General features: G+C 51.1%; 1 protein-coding gene across 3 annotated transcripts in view; it reads left to right on the top strand.

Annotated features, from left to right (window-relative positions):
- LOC121274602 (pyruvate carboxylase, mitochondrial-like) overlaps nucleotides 1–17,536 on the top strand; it is a 1,197,472-nt gene that overhangs the window by 1,164,086 nt on the left and 15,850 nt on the right. For all 3 annotated transcript variants that reach the window (XM_041181940.1, XM_041181941.1, XM_041181942.1), the window contains exon 20: nucleotides 6,995–7,243. In XM_041181940.1, the coding sequence (XP_041037874.1) occupies nucleotides 6,995–7,243 (249 nt within the window). The remainder of the gene's footprint in view (nucleotides 1–6,994; nucleotides 7,244–17,536) is intronic.

Genomic DNA, 17,536 nt, shown 5'->3' with positions numbered 1-17,536 from the left:
CACTCCCACCTCATTCCCATCTCCCCCCCTCACCCTGACCCACTCACTCCCCACCCTACTTGTCCCATCACTCCCCCTCTCCCCGAACCCCTCACCGCCCAACCCTCTGATCTCCCCCACTCTCCCAACACTTCCCCAACACTCCATCTCACTCCCCCATCACTTCCTTGACCCTTCACTACTCCCTCCACACTCCCACTTACCCCATCGCTCCCTCTCCCCACCCCCTCACCACCTACTCGCTCCCACATTCACTCCCCACTCATCCCCCTCACTCCCCCTCACCTCTACCTCCAACTCACCTGTTCCCCCTCATCCCCCTTACTCCCAACCCTCACTCCCCAAACACTCCCTGCTCCAGCCTCATTCCCCATTAACCCCCTCACCCCCTCACTCATCCATCACTCCCCCTCACCCCCACCCCTCCCTCACCACCACTCACTCCCCCATCATTCCACCTCATCCCCGTACTCCAGTCCTACCTCACTCCCCTCTCATTTTTCTCCCCTCACTCCCCACTCGCCTCTCATCCTTCTCCCCCGGACCCCACCCCCTTTCAAAAACAGTCCCAGGGAGGGAAAGGAAGCTGAGGGACTCCCACCCCCCCTCAATGAGAGATGGTTCGAAATTTCTTTTCCGACTCTGTCATGTTCCTGCAGTGAATTGTGCCATTGAATCATAGAGTCTGGTGGCTTGTTCTCGGGGCGGGGGTGAGAAAGGAGTGGTGAGTGAGGGGGGTGGGGTGGGTAAGGGGGAAGTGATGGAGGAGTGAGGGGCTAAGTGGGGAATCAGGTGGGAGGAGGGAGTGTTTGGGGAGCAATAGGGAGCAGGAGTGAGGGGGGAGTGGGGATTAGGAGGTGGGGTGAGGGGGGAGTGAGGGAGGGTGAGTGGGTAGTGGATGTGGAGAGGGAGGAGTACTTCCCGAAGTTACCAGCAGCTCATAATCCCAGCTCGCACCAAACCCTGCCCCAGACCACTTGACCCTCAGCCCGAGTTCATCAACGCCAAGTGGACCCTGGACTGTGACAGGCTGCGGACAGGTAACTCTCACAGACGGGGGCCGCTTCCTTCCCTCCCAGTCCCTGCTCTGTAAACTCATCCTGCTCATTTTCACTGCGTCTCCTCAGCTGCCAAAGCAGAACATACCACCACCACCGCCCCCCCCCCCCCACACCCCCCACACCCCCCACCAACCCGAGGAGGACTCCAATTCACCACCTCCAGGTCGGGTTTCCTGTTGCTGACAGGTATCGACTGCCGAGTGCTTCCCAATGTCCGCGCCAGTCCTGCGATGCTGCTGGTTTTAAGGTTTCTGACCTCCGAATGGCTCGGGCGTCTACTGATCGCCATCGCAGAGGGACAGAGACCCAACATTCCCATTCAATATTCACACCCCCCCGCCCACCAGCTGCACTTGGGCTGCAGAGCACGGTCAAAGGAAACATTTCCACACCTTGTTCAACACCTCAGGACGTTCCCAAAGCGCTCCACTGCCGCCAAGGCCCTTCTGAAGTGTCGTCGATCTTGTGATGCAGGAAACTCAGCGGCCAGTTTGTGCACAGCAAGATCCCACGAGCAGCAATGTGGTGATGACCGAATAGCCCGGTCTGTTTTTTGTTTAGTGATGTTGGTTAAGGGATCAATATTGGCCCCAGGAAACCGAGGAGAGCCACCAACACTCCTGCTCTTCCTCCAAATAGAGTCCAAGGGAACTTTTACTTCCACCCGAGAGGACAAGTGGGGCTTTGGTTCAATGTCTCCTTCGGAACACGATAGTACTGACCCCCTGACAGTGCAGCACTCCCTCAGTACTGACCCCCTGACAGTGCAGCACTCCCTCAGTACTGACCCCCTGACAGTGCAGCACTCCCTCAGTACTGACCCTCCGACAGTGTGGCACTCCCTCAGTACTGACCCCCTGACAGTGCAGCACTCCCTCAGTACTGACCCCCTGACAGTGCAGCACTCCCTCAGTACTGACCCCCTGACAGTGCAGCACTCCCTCAGTACTGACCCCCTGACAGTGCAGCACTCCCTCAGTACTGACCCCCTGACAGTGCAGCACTCCCTCAGTACTGACCCTCTGACATTGCAGCTCTCCCTCAGTACTGACCCCCTGACAGTGCAGCACTCCCTCAGTACTGACCCTCTGACAGTGCAACGCTCCCTCAGTACTGACTCTCTGACAGTGCAGCAATCCCTCAGTACTGACCCTCTGACATTGCAGCTCTCCCTCAGTACTGACCCTCTGACAGTGCAGCAATCCCTCAGTACTGACCCTCTGACAGTGCAGCAATCCCTCAGTACTGACCCTCCGACAGTGCAGCACTCCCTCAGTACTGACCCCCTGACAGTGCAGTACACCCTCAGTACTGACCCTCCGACAGTGCAGCACTCCCTCAGTACTGACCCCTGACAGTGCAGTACACCCTCAGTACTGACACTCCGACAGTGCAGCACTCCCTCAGTACTGACCCCCTGACAGTGCAGTACACCCTCAGTACTGACCCTCTGACAGCGCAGCACTCCCTCAGTACTGACCCTCTGACAGTGCAGCACTCTCTCAGTACTGACCCTCTGACAGTGCAGCACTCCTTCAGTACTGACCCTCCGACAGTGCAGCAGTCCCTCAGTACTGACCCTCTGACAGTGCAGCACTCCCTCAGTACTGACCCTCCGACAGTGCAGCACTCCCTCAGTACTGACCCTCTGACAGTGCAGCACTCCCTCAGTTCTGACCCTCCGACAGTGCAGCACTCCCTCAGTACTGACCCTCTGACAGTGCAGCACTCCCTCAGTACTGACCCTCTGACAGTGCAGCACTCCCTCAGTACTGACCCTCCAACAGTGCAGCACTCCCTCAGTACTGACCCTCCGACAGTGCAGCACTCCCTCAGCACTGACCCTCTGACAGTGCAGTGCTCCCTCAGTACTGACCCTTCTACAGTGTCTGCCATGGCAACACAGATTGGCAAGGAATGTGCCCAGACAGAGTTGAGGAAATATTGTTGTGATCTGGCATATTTTACCTGAACGGGCGAGTGGAAGCAGATGCAGCAGTGACTTTCAAAAAAGAAATTGGATAAATGTTTGAGAAGCAATAATTTACACCATTATGGGGAAAGAGTGGGGGTATGGCGATAGCTCTTTCAAAGAGCCAGCACATGCACGATGGGCCTAATGGCCTCCTTCTGGGCTGTAAGACTATATTTGTAAGGTGTGCACGCTTAGGGACCTTTCAAACTGGAAATGGTTAACTCAGCAGGAAATGCAGCACATTATTTGTTAAAGCAAATATTTAATAATTTTATTGCAAAAAAAGGTCATAGGAAATTTAGTAATTCTGAACAATTGGGTGCAGTGATCACTGGAGAGAATTGCCCAACCCTTTGCATAGTGCTTTGATATTTCAGCCCCGCTGTTTGAACAGAAAAGTTATCTGTGTACAAGGTCCTCCCACTCACAGAACTGATCTCAGCCTCCTCAGCACTTGCTGCTCTGTGTAAGACCTTCAATCTGTACAACACGCCCACCGCAGGCGGGACTGATCCTGCGCTGGTCGTTATTTGTGTAGGGAGAAGACAGGAAGTGGCTGAGCTCCAGGGAGGGAATCCCCTGGCAATGCGAACCAGCCTCGGAGAGATCTCAGCATGGAAATAGAAGAGAGAGTACCCAGCACAAAAGCCCTGGCACACACAAACCCCCAAAACCCCGATACAAGCAAACCCCCAAAACCCCAACACACAAACCCCAAAAACACCAGCACACAAACCCCAAAAACCCCAACACACAAACCCCCAAAACCCCAACACACAAACCCCCAAAACACAAAACCCCAACACACAAACCCCAAAAACACCAACACACAAACCCCAAAAACCCCAACACACAAACCCCAAAAACCCCAACACACAAACCGCAAAAACCCCGACACACAAACCCCAAAAACCCCGACACACAAACCCCAAAAACCCCAACACATAAACCCCAAAAACCCCAACACACAAACCCCAAAATCCCCAACACACAAACCCCAAAAAACCAACACACAAGCCCCAAAAACCTCGACACACAAGCCCCAAAAACCCCGACACACAAACCGACACAAAAACCCCAATACCTTCCGACTGACCTCACTCTCATACTCCAACTAACCCCCACACTCACCCTCCGACTAACCCCCACACTCACCCTCCGACTAACCCCCACACTCACCCTCATACTCCAACTAACCCCCACACTCACCCTCCGACTAACCCCGCCCTCATCCCACCAACTATCCACAACCTCACCCTCCAGCTAACACCAGCCTCACCCTCCAACTAACCCCACCCTCACCCTCCAACTATCCACACACTCACCCTCTGACTAACCCCCCCCTCATCCTCCAACTGTTCACACCCTCAGCCTCCGACTAACCCACCCTCGCCCTATCCTCCAATTAACCCCCACCTCTGTAGCCTCATCTAACCCCACCCTCTCACCCCACCCAGTCTAACCCCACCCTTACTCAACATCCCCAGCCACCCCACCTGTTTAACCACCCCCTACTCCTCCCCCAGGGCTCTGAGCCATAAACTTACAGTGTCTCCCACCTTGTAATGTGACCATTCCTGAGGTGCGTCTGAATATTTCACCACAGGAAAGAAATTACCCTTGAGATTGGAGCCCTTCATATCCTAGTGCAAACTTCCTTCAGGAGAAACACTGTCCTGAAGTAGATTTGCCCTTTGAACCCCCCCCCCCCCCGTCAGGTCCAGCTCGTACGGTTTTATGAGCTTCACAGCTTTTTGTGTCTTCTCTCCCTACTCTTGGCTGCAAATATGAAATAATTTTGCGGTTTTAATGAGGTTGGTGCAAACACTTGGTTGTATACCTTGATCTTATTAAAATCAGCAATACTGCAGTATAGCCCCCGGGTATTGGTGTCTATGCTGTTTTCATTGTGAAATCAAACACACACCAGGCTGAAATATCTGCGTCTCTCCCTCAAAAGCCTGTGGGCGCTGGAAGACAATTGGAGCCGTCAGATGGGTACGTTTTTATCGGCTGTGAGGAGCAAAGGCGAACTGAATGTGGAATCTGCCCGAGGGGCTGAATGGCCTCCTCCCACTCTCAAGGAGGTTGTCGGGCTGGAGGGGGTTTACAGAACGAGGGAGGCACAATTGGCCATGGAGGGTGGGAATTTTCATGGGCAGAGATCCAGCGATGACTCCGGTGTGTACGCCACCCACAGCACGTGGCAAAGCCATTATATTGGGCGGTGCCCCCAAGTGATGTTCCACCCAAGCAACCGCCCCCCCAACCAACGCTGGGCCAAAGATGGCATGGAGTGAGGGAGAGAGTTGCAGATTCCCACTCCTCTCTGTATGAAGAAGTGCTTCCTGTCCTCACCCCTGAACAGCCTGGTTTGAATTTCAAGGCTCTGCCCCCTTGTTCTACACTCGCCCCATCCAGAGGAAATAGTTTCCCTCTATCAGCCCTATCGAATCCTTTAATCATCTTAACCACCTCAATTAGATCACCCCATAATCTTCCATACTTGAGGGAATACAAGCCTAGTCTTTGCAACCTTCAACACCCTCCAACAGCACCTTCCAAACCTGTGACCGCTGCCATCAAGAAGGACAAGGGCAGCAGACACATGGGGAACACCACCACTGGAAGTTCCCCTCCAAGTCCCTCACCATCCTGACTTGCAAATATATCAGCCGTTCCTTCACTGTCGCTGGGTCAAAATCCTGGAACTCCCTGCCTAACAGCACTGTGGGTTTACCTACACCACAGGGACTGTAGCGGCTCAAGAAGGCAGCTCACCCCCACCTTCTCAAGGGGCAATCAGGGACGGGCAATAAGAATACTGGCCCACATCCCGTGAAAGTATTAAAAAAGAACCTGCCCTCCTAATATAACTCTTTCAGCCCCGGTATCATTCTGGTGGAATGGGAGTGTACCCTCCAGAAATACCACCCTTTCAAAAGATGGAAATGGGCTTCTGTCGCTTCCCTTGTTTTAAAGGCAGAATCGTTTGTCCGGTCACTGCGCTTTTACGTTGAGTGAGTGAGTGAGCTAAAAAGATGTAAGTCCTCCACTTAACCAACCGCTGAAATATAAAGTCATCGGATTCCACTTTGCAGTTGGTCTTGAAGGCAAATGCTTCAAAATAAAATCACGCTTTTTACCTACAGGAGACAAAGTAAAGACCTTTGTAGCTCAGAGATCGGAGATGTGACAGGGAAAGTCTGTGCCTCAAATTTAAAACTCTCGTCCTTCTGCCCTCTCAGGTAGACATAAAAGATCCCACGGTCATAACTGGAAGGAGATTATAAAGAACGTACAAGATTATGACTGGTGTGGATAAGGTGGACAAAAAGAAGGCGGTTCATGTTCCTGATGGGACAAGGACAGTGGGTGGAGGGAGGGACACAGGTTTAAGGTTTTGGGCAAGGAATGCAGTGGGTGATGTGAGGGGGAACGTGAGGAGAATGACCCGGAACTCGCCGCCCACGACGGGGGTGGGGTGGGGGGGGAAGCGGAGACGGTGAACAATTTCAGAAGGAAATTGGATGAGCGCTCGAGGGAAATAAACTCGCAGGGATACGGGGATAGAGGGGGGGGTGGGGGGGGGATTGGGACTGAGTGGACTGGTGTACAGAGGACCGGCAGGGATTGGAATCTGAATGGCCTCCTTCTGTGCCGTAATGACCGTACAAGAGCAGGCGGAGTTCTTGCTGGCTAATATTTATCCCTCAACCTTAGAAATAGTTGATCTGCTTGTTCATCACGTGTGGCTGTTTGTGGGATCTTGCTGTGTGCAAAATGGCTGCCGTGTTTCCTACGCCGCAGCGTCATCGGCTGTAAAGCGCTTTGGGCCACCCTTGTGTTGGCAAAAAAGGTGCTACAGAAGCGTAAGATTTCTCGGAACGCGCCGCGGTTCTCTCACGTTGCTGGCTTCCCTGCTCGCTGACAGGATGTGGGTTTTGTTTGCTGCCAGGTGCTGAAGGACCTGCCTCGGATGGAAGGTCGCCCCGGGGCCTCCCTCTCGCCGCTGCACTTCGAAGACCTGGAGAAGGACCTGAAGGCGCGGCACGTGGACGAGATCACCACCGAGGATGTTATGTCGGCCGCCATGTACCCCAAAGTGTTCGACGAGTTCAAGGAGTTCACCGCTCAGTTCGGGCCCGTGGAGTGTCTCAACACTCGCCTCTTCCTGGAGGGACCTAAGATCGCGGAGGTGTTTCAGGTGAGTGGTCCAGGTGAGAGGAAGGATGCAGGACTTACAGCACGGAAACAGGCCATTCAGCCCAACTGGTCCGTGCTCGACGCGTCGCTCTTCATCTCACACTCATTAACATATCCTTCTATCCCCTTCTCCCTCATGTGTTTATCCAGCTTCCCCTAAATGTATCTTTACTATTCACCTCAACCGCCAGTTCCGCATTCTACCCACTCTCTGGGTAAAGACGTTCCTCCTGAATTCCTGGTTGGATTTATCAGTGACTATCTTACATTGATGGCTCCTAGTGATCCATCAGCATCCGGGTTATAGGCCCAACATGCTTCCACGTCACCACTCTGTAAAATTGTTTTATGGCCTCGTTAACAGTAGCATCACTTCCCTCAATGAGCCTCCAGAATGGTAGGGAGTCACTAGCAGCATGGTGCAGTTACAGTGAAGGGATGGTCCTCCCAAGAGTCCTATCTCAGCACTGTGCACCTCAGACGAATCCTGCTTGCTAATTCACCCATTGCAGAATAAGTTACGGAACAAATAATGTTGAGGACGACATAGAAATAGATAGAACTTACAATAGGCCGTTCAGCCCATCCAGTTCTTGTTGGTGTCTACCCTCCACGCCAGCAAATAGTCCCAATCGCATTATACCCTCCCTCTCCATATATGTCGTTTTAGATTCTCCAACCAGCAGAAGCAATCCCTCAGCATCTACCCTTCAGAATCTTGTAGGTTCCAATGAGATTGTCTCTCATTCTTCTAAACTCCAGAGAATATAAACCCAATTCACTCAGCCTCTCATCAAAGGACAACCCCCTCGTCCCAGGGGGTTTATTTCTCAAACCCTCTTTCCTTCATTCTCCAGTCAATCTCACATCGATGCGGCTTCTGTAACTCTCTGTGTCTAGGTTCACTAGATTGGTCCCTGGGATGAGGGGCTTGTCTTATGATGGGAGGCTGAGTAAATTGGGTTTAAAGAGTTTAGAAGAATGAGAGGCGATCTCATTGAAACCTACAAGATTCTGAAGGGATTGTGACAGGGTAGATCATGAGAGATTGTTTCCGCTGGTAGGGGAATCTATAACACGGGGGCCCAGTCTCAGGATAAGGGGCCGATCATTTAGGACTGAGATGAGGAGAAATTTCTTCACTCAAAGGGTTGTGAACCTTTGGAATTTTCTACCCCAGAGGGTTGTGAATGCTCCATTCAGACATTTAAGGGATGGGCAGATGTTTGGTCTCTCAGGGAATTATCGGATATGGGAAGCGGGTTTGTGGGAGCTTGCTGTGCACAATTTAGCTGCCACAATTAATCGATGTCCTCTAGCCTTCCACTCTCTAACCATGCGAAATAGTTTCTCCCTCTCCCTAGCCGACCTGTTGATCTTAAAATCTTGAAAACTTTGACCAGATCTCCCCTTAACCTTCTAAATGCCAAGCATAGCGTGCAGTTTTAGTCTCCTTACCTATGAAAGGATATACTTGCCATAGAGGGAGAGCAGCGAAGGTTCACTAGGCTGATTGCTGGGATGGCAGGATTGTCGGATGAGGAGAGATTGGGCTGATTAGACCTGTATTCACTGGAGTTTAGAAGAATGAGAGGAGATCTCATTGAAACACAAAATCCTGACAGGGATAGACAGACTGGACACAGGGATGATGTTTCCTCTGGCTCCGGGGGGGAGGGGTCTAGAACAAGGGGTCACAGCCTCAGGATACAGGATAGACCATTTAGGACTGAGATGAGGAGAAACTTCTTCACTCTGAGGGTGGTGAACCTGTGGAATTCTCTACCACAGAAGGCTGTGGAGGCCAAGTCACTGAATATATTTAAGAAGGAAATAGATTTCTGGACTCTTAGAGGCATCATAGGGTAAGGGGAGAGAGCAGGAGTATGGCGTTGAGATAGAGGATCAGCCATGATTGTTTTGAATGGTAGAGCAGCCTCGAAGGGCCTCCTCCTGCTCCTAGGTTCTATGTTTCTGTGCTCGAGATGTGGTGTGTAATTGAGCCCACTGTCCTGTGTTGCATGCACCCAGACACTGTTTCTCATGTAAATTGGGCCTTTACATCTTGCGCATGTGCAGTCACCCAACCCCACAACCCCATGCCAAGTGACTCTTATTTTTTTCCACGAGAGTTGGTCACCCTGGGGGTCAGGTAGAACAAAAACAGGCGGTCAGGGATAGAGGGCGGGAGAGAATAAATGACATGGATGTGGAACAAAAGGCAAAGGGAGTGGTAATCGTTCCAGTAAAGAAACAAAGCCTTGGTCCAGAGTAGGTGTTAATGGCAGAATAAAGGACAGAAAGCAAAAAATATGGAAACAAGATACAGACTGGCATTTGCTGGGGGGGAAAAAAAACAAATCAGAATGGAGGACAAAGTTCACGGTCTGAAGGTGTTGAACTCAAAGCTGAGTCCAGAAGGCAGTAAAGCGCCTAATCGGAAGATGAGGTGCTGTTCCCCCAGCTTCAGTTGGGCTTCACCAGAACATTGCAGCAGGCCAAGGACAGAAAGTGTGAGAGCGAGGCGGTGAATTAAAATGGCAAGCGAGCGGAGGGCCAGGGTCATGCTTGCAGACTGAGCAGAGATGTTCCACAGAGTGCCCACCAAGACTGCGTTTGCTCTCCCCAGTGGTAGACGAAACTGCATTAGGAGCAGTGAAAAGAGTCTCAAGTCCAGCTATCCAAAAACCAGATGTCCCAAAAGCCAGACATTTCTTTAAGCTGCCGTGCACGCGTTTTTATAATTATCGGGTAAGCAAAATAACTCTGTGTCTTGATGGGCTCGGTGCCGCATTGGCTTGGTGGCATGCCAGTTTCACACACTGGTCTCTCCCTGCCCTAAGGGTGGTCTGAGCGACCCTTCACTCGGACCAAACCGGAAACCGGCAGGGACTCAGTCCCAAGGTTGGTGGTTTTGAGATGCTGTGCCTGTGTTTAATTGAAAGAAGTACCAGCAAATCACTCCCTTGACCTGAAAGAGGCCTCGGATGGTGAGGAGGGAGGAGGTAAGGGGGCAGGTGTTACACCTCTCGTGATTGCATGGGAAGGTGCCTTGGGAAAGGAATGAGATGTTGGAAGTGATACAGGAGGGGACCAGGGTGTCGCGGAGGAGGTGGTCCCCTTGGAACGCTGACAGGGGAGGGGGTTGGGGAGAAGCTGTGTTTGATGGCAGCATCACCTTGGAGGTAGTGGAAACAGCAGAGGAGGACCTGCCGAGTACAGAGGTTGGTGTGGTGGAAACTGTGCGCAAGGGGAACCAAAACATGGTTCTGGGAGAGAGGGAAAGGGATGAGGGCAGAAGTACGGGAAATGGGTCGGATATGGTTGAGGGCCCTGTCGACCACAGTGCAGGGGTAGTCCTTGGTTCAGGAAAATGGAAGACATGTCGGTAGTGCTGCTGTGGAACAGAATGGACGGAGATGGAGAATAAGCTGTATCCTTGCAGGAAGCGAGGTGTGAGGAAGTGTAGTCGAGGTAGCTGTGGGAGTCGCTGAGCATGTAATGAATATCAGTCACGTGTCCAGAAATGGAGACAGAGAAGGGAAGGGAAGGGAAGTGTCGGAGATGGACAATGCGAAGGTGAGAGAAGGGTGGGAATTGGAAGCGAAAGTTGATGAACTTTTCCAGTTCTGGACCGAGAGCAGGAAGCAGCACTGATCCAGTCGTCGATGTACCGAAGGGTGCACCTCGGGATTTAACCCCATTTAACCCCGTTTGTGGCGGGGGGCAGGGCAGTAAAATGCAGCGAGCCGTTCAAAATGCCATTGGTTTCTGCAGCACCGTGACATCCCACCGGCATAACATTCTGCCCCAGGGACCGTCCTGGTAAATCTACACTGCCCTCTCTCCAAGGCCAATATATCCTCCCTAAAGTGTGGTGCCCACAGCTGCTCCCAGAGACTCCAGGTGCAGCCTAACCAGGGCTTTGTACAGCTGAAGCCTGACTCCTACCCCCTTGTGTTCCAGTCCTCCAGATATAAACATCAGCGTTTCAGAGAGACAGTGGTGATGTCACTGGACTAGTAATCCAGAGGGCCCAGGCTGGAATTTAAATTCAATTATTAAATCTGGAATTGTGAAACCAGTCCCAGTAAATGGTGACCATGGCAACCATCATCGATTGTTGTAAAAACCCCATCTGGTTCACTAATGTCCCTTTAGGGGAGGAAATCTGCCCTCCTTACCCAGTCTGGGAATACATGTGACTCCAGACCCACAGCGATGTGGTCGACTCTTAACTGCCCCCCTGAAATGGCCCTAGCAAGCCACTCAGCTCAAGGGCAATTGAGGATGGGCAACAAACGCTGGCCTTGTCAGTGACGCCTACATCACAGGAAAGAATAAAAAAAAACGAGATCTGGAGTGATGACTTTATTCTGAATTGATTAAGACATGAAAGCACTTTCTGAATAAACATATCACTCACTTTAACTGGCATCTATTATTGTCCCAGAGTATTCTTGTTAATGAAATCAAACAAACTCAGCTTTAATGATGTGCTTCATGAATATTCTATTTCTCCTTCTCAAATTGCTCCCATTATTGTCTTGCTCAGCACTCAGTGAAAATCGAGCTCCCAGAGGGACATTCATGCTGCATCCCTCAATCCAGTGCATGGATCAAGATTCCAGTCTCCTGCACTCCACTCCCCTTCACCTCACCTACAGAGCTCCCTCTACACTGTCCCCATCAAACACTCCCAGGACAGGTACAGCACGGGGTTAGATACAGAGTAAAGCTCCCTCAACACTGTCCCCATCAAACACTCCCAGGACAGGTACAGCACAGGGTTAGATACAGAGTAAAGCTCCCTCTACACTGTCCCCATCGAACACTCCCAGGACAGGTACAGCACGGGGTTAGATACAGAGTAAATCTCCCTCTACACTGTCCCCATCAAACACTCCCAGGACAGGTACAGCACGGGGTTAGATACAGAGTAAAGCTCCCTCTACACTGTCCCCATCGAACACTCCCAGGACAGGTACAGCACGGGGTTAGATACAGAGTAAATCTCCCTCTACACTGTCCCCATCAAACACTCCCAGGACAGGTACAGCACGGGGTTAGATACAGAGTAAAGCTCCCTCTACACTGTCCCCATCAAACACTCCCAGGACAGGTACAGCACGGGGTTAGATACAGAGTAAATCTCCCTCTACACTGTCCCCATCAAACACTCCCAGGACAGGTACAGCACGGGGTTAGATACAGAGTAAAGCTCCCTCTACACTGTCCCCATCAAACACTCCCAGGACAGGGACAGCACGGGGTTAGATACAGAATAAAGCTCCCTCTACACCGTCCTCATCAAACACTCCCAGGACAGGCACTCCCAGGACAGGTACAGCACGCGGTTAGATACAGAGTAAAGCTCCCTCTACACCGTCCTCATCAAACACTCCCAGGACAGGTACAGCACGGGATTAGATACAGAATAAAGCTCCCTCTACACTGTCCCCATCAAACACTCCCAGGACAGGCACTCCCAGGACAGGTACAGCACAGGGTTAGATACAGAGTAAAGCTCCCTCTACACTGTCCCCATCAAACATGCCCAGGACAGGTACAGCACGGGGTTAGATACAGAGTAAAGGTCCCTGTCACACACTCTGTAACCCAACACCATGTGCACTTTTCTCCCACTTGAACACTTGCATTGGGAATGTTTGAAATGTCTGATTGGAGGGGGATATGTGTAATTGTTTTAGTGATGATTCACCATTTACCAGACTCCAATTCTATACCTCTCTGGTCAAATCTTTTAACCGTTCATTAGAATTAAACGCTGCTGAGTTAACACTCTCATTCTCCTGCAACATAGTGCTTTGAAATCAATGTTTCTAAAAGTCCAATTTCACAATAAGTGTCACTGCAAGAAGTTGTACTGAGATCCCTGAATCCCGCAGTGTTTAGGGAATTACGGACAGGTTGAAGTGATGTTCCCACCCAAGACTGGCATTCACCTCTGGAGTACTGTGTACAGTACTGGTCTCCTTATTTAATGAAAGATGTAAATGCATCAGAAGCAGTTCAGAGAAGGTTTACTTGCCTGATACCAGGAATGGGTGGGTTGTCTTTTGAGGAAAGGTTGCACAGGTTAGGCTTGTATCCACTGGAGTTTAGAAGAGTGAGAGCTGACTTGATCAAAACCTTTAAGATCCTGAGGGGTCTTGACAGGGTGGAAGTGGGAGAATCTAGAACTAGGGGTCACTGTTTAAAAATAAGGGATAGCTCATTTAAAACAGAGGTGAGGAGAATTTTTTTTCTCTCAGAGGGGAGCGAGTCTTTGGAACTCCCCCAATAGGCGGTGGAAGCAATATTTTTAAGGCAGAGCTAGATAGATTCTTGAGTAAGAAGGGGGTGAAGGGTTATTGGGAGGGGTAGGAGGAATGTGGGATTGAGCTTACAATCAGATCAGCCATGGTCTTATTGAATAGCGGTGCAGGCTCGAGGGGCCAAGCGGCCTCACTCCTGTTCCTAATTCATATGTTCATATGACAGCAGCCTGCAGGTTGAGATTAACACCGGCAACGACCCCCACCCCCCCACAAAAGCCCGACTCCGCCAGGGGCCCGACGGGTTCCAGGTTGCCCCCTGCTGGCTTTGCTGCGAATCCAAACCAACTGCGAGAGAAAAAAACTCACTGAAATCTGAGGGGGGAACCCCGAAAAGCAGGGGCGAGGGAGGTTTAGACACGGCTACTCCTGCCGCCCACCAGAAGCGGGTCGGGAGCGTTCCCGCACGCATATTCGACCCACGCCACAGCTGTTCCCGCCGGTGGCGGCAAGATGGGAATTTTCCCTTTCCCGAATTGCTAACTGAAATGCGGTTGGGTGAAGCTGCCTTGCCGCGTCACCATTGGATGAGCGTTCGGGCTGTGGTTGACAATGGATGTGTTAGTAGAGCTTCGCAGTGACATTGGGGAGAGACAAATAGCTGCATTCTCAGTGGTGTCAACCCCTACCCCCCCCCAACACCCCCCCGCCACTTCTCTCCCCCAGCCACCTCCCTGTTCCACACAGTACACCAATTAACTCACCGCAATCCATGTAAATCAGGCCATAGAGAACCATAGAAAAGTTACAGCGCAGAAGGAGACCATTCGGCCCATCTTGTCCATGCCAGCCCGAGGACACCCAGGTGCCCTTTCTAATCCCACCTTCCAGCACCCGGCCCATAGCCCTGCAGCTTATAGCACTTAAGGTGCAGATCCAGGTACTTTTTAAAAGAGTTTAGAGTTTCTGCCTCGACCACCAACTTGGGCAGCGAATTCCAGACACCCAATACCCTCTGCGTAAAAAAGATCTTCCTCATGTCCCCCCTTACAACCTTCTGCCATTTATCTTGAATCTATGTCTCCTGGTTCTAGAATTCTCCACCAAGGGGAACAATTTTATCCTGTCCACTCTATCTATTCCCCTCATAATTTTGTGCACCTCAAACAAGTCACCTCTCAGCCTTCTTTGTTCGGAGGAAAATAACCCCAACCTATCCAATCTCTCCTCGTAGCTACACTTCTCTAGCCCTGGCAACATTCTTGTAAACCTCCTCTGCACTCTCTCCAGAACTATTACATCCCTCCTGTAATGTGGTGACCAGAACTGCACACAATACTCCACAAGAACAAACAAAAAAAAACAAATTTATTTAAATGATATTTCCCTCCCCAGCTTTGTACAGGAAGCCCCTCGCCCTGCCCACATAGCTCAGCTGGATAATAATGGGACTCTTAAGGGCAATAAATGCTGGCCTGGCCAATGACACCCACATCTCATCAACAGATAAAACAAAAGGCCATGTTTCAAATCCAGCATGAAAAGATAAATTTCTTCTTATTTTATTGAGATTACTTTTTTATTGATTTTTTTTAACCAAAAAACATTACAATCAGTTCTCCACGGTCTCTGAGTTCATTGGAAGTCGAGAACCTCATTTTTCTGAAATTTCACAATTACATATACCTTCGTCGTTCACTCAATGGTCAGGAGTATGTTTTACAGAGGGAATAGCTGAGAAATGATAGGCGATATGATTACAAGTACAGATCCAAAAACTTCAACTTTATTGTTAGTCCGTGTCAAGCCAACTTGTTCGTTTCAATGCAGCAGCCAACACTCTGGCGCTGAGACTGCAGGTGCAGCAAATGCTCCGCCTAGTGTTGCGGCACAAATAAACACAGCCTAACTTAAATGGCTAATGGAACATTGGCTCTTATCTCAAGGGGACTGAATACAAAGGGAAGTCGGGTCGCTATTTGTTTGAAGTTCTAGTCAGACCCCCATCTGGAGTAACCGTGCTCAGTTCTGGGCACTGCACCTCGGGAAGGATATTGGAGGGGATGCGGCCCAGGTTCATCAGAATGATACCAGGAATCAAGGTGTTAAGTTACGAGGACAGGTTGCACAGGCTAGGCTTTTATTCCTTCGAGAGTAGCAGATGGTCTTATCAAGGTATATAAAGGGATAAAGGAATTTTTTTAAGAGAAGCTATCTACTGTAATGGGGGGAGTCCAAAACATTGGGCCAGAACCTTAAAATTAGAGCTCAGCTGTTCAACCGTGATGTGAGGAAGCACTTTTTCACAGGAAGGGTGGGGTGGGAGTGGGGAGGGGGATGGAAATCTGGAACTCTGTGGATGCTGGGAGTCAGTCAAAGTTTTAAAGGTCAATAGATTTTTCTTGGGTCAGATTATCAGGAGGCTCAGTCATCGAGTTTGTTCAAAGCAGAGGTCAATAGTTTTCTAGATACCAATGACATTAAGAGATACGGGGATAGTGCAGGAAGATGGAGTTGAGGCAGAAGATCAACCGTGATCTAGTTCAATGGCAGAGCGGGCTCGAGGGGCCGAATGGCCTACTCCTGCTGCTGTGTCCCTATCAAGTGATGGGGAACCAAGGCAGGCAAAGGGAGTTAAGGTGTCGGTCGACCATGGTGTGATTGAATGGCAGAGCGGGGTGGGGGGGGGTGTTACTGAATGGCCTCCTCCTCTTCCAGCGCGCCCAGGAGGAGCCTTGGCATCTCCCGGCAGAGGCAAGGCTGAGGTTGGAAACTCGGGATGTGGGGAAGAGGAGGGAAGCAAAGCGACATCCCACAGTTCACAATTCCAGCAGGAAACCGCTGGCCCTGTGTTACTAACAGGTCACGGCTCTGCACAGGCTGTGAACTGATTCAAGAAAAGGTTGAGGGGGTGATTACTGAGCAAGGCACTGGGGAGAAGTCCCCGTCCTGCTCTTCTTTCAACAGTTGGGCCAGTGGCCTGGGCTGTGGGAGGGAGAGAGACCAGGCCTCAGATGACAGGTGTGGACCTCCTGCCCACCATATTGGGGGTTTAGTCGGCCAGGTAGCGAACAGCGTTCACCCCCCCAAATGCAAATGAATAAGAGTTGAAAGAAGTTTTAACCAATCCGTTAACAGAGGTAGAATCAGGGAGGGATGCAGGACAGAAGGAGGCCATTTGCCCCATCTATGCCAGTGCCAGCTCTCCGAGAGAGCTATCCGAGTAGTCTCAGTGCCCCGTAGCCCTGTCGTTTTTCGGAATTATTGGCGGCTCGTATCGGGAACGTATTCCCGCCCCCCCGGGATCACACTGGAGCCGGATCTCTGGGAGATAAGCCCCCCCCCCCCCACTCCCCCCCACCCCCCGCCCCAGGCTTAGGTCAAACAGCTCGGCCCTGCCTGCCGGATTGTGCTGCTTGAGCTGGGCCGCGTGTTTGCAACGAGCTCTCGTTTAACGCTGCTGCCTCTCTGCCTGGGGGAATCTATCGCACCACCACCAAGCTGTGTTAGCGCTGTCAGCTCCGGCTAACCCACTCACTTCGCGCTAAAGGATTTCTTTTTTTTTAAGGTTAATCCAATCATTCAAATTAGGCAAAATAAATAAGAGGGCAATCCGGGGAGTCAGTGCTTTAACAAAAAAAAACCTTCCAAATTATCGGCTAGTTTGAGTTAGTAGGCAACCGTGACAGTAAATTGTTAGATGCGAATCGATGGGAACAAGGATTAAAATTTCATATCGACCCCTGAGACAGCAACATTTCTGCGGTCTTTGCTGTGCTTGGAGCATCTCGAAGCACGTTACAGTGAAGTCCTTTTGTTTTTGCGATGTTGTGTAATGTAGGAAGCGCGGCAGCCAGTTTGCGCACAGCAAGATCCCACAAACAGCCACGTGACAGTGACTAGATCGTCCGGTTCTTCCTTTTTTATCCTGCGGGATGAATACGGAGGGGGGAGCTCCCCGTCTGCTCACCTCCCGGTGGTTGGGGGCAGAGATCGGGCGGGGAGGGGGGGGGAAT

This window comes from Carcharodon carcharias (assembly GCF_017639515.1).
Source record: "Carcharodon carcharias isolate sCarCar2 chromosome 37 unlocalized genomic scaffold, sCarCar2.pri SUPER_37_unloc_1, whole genome shotgun sequence".
Lineage (NCBI taxonomy): Eukaryota > Metazoa > Chordata > Chondrichthyes > Lamniformes > Lamnidae > Carcharodon > Carcharodon carcharias.
This window is presented reverse-complemented; position numbering and strand designations above follow the sequence as displayed.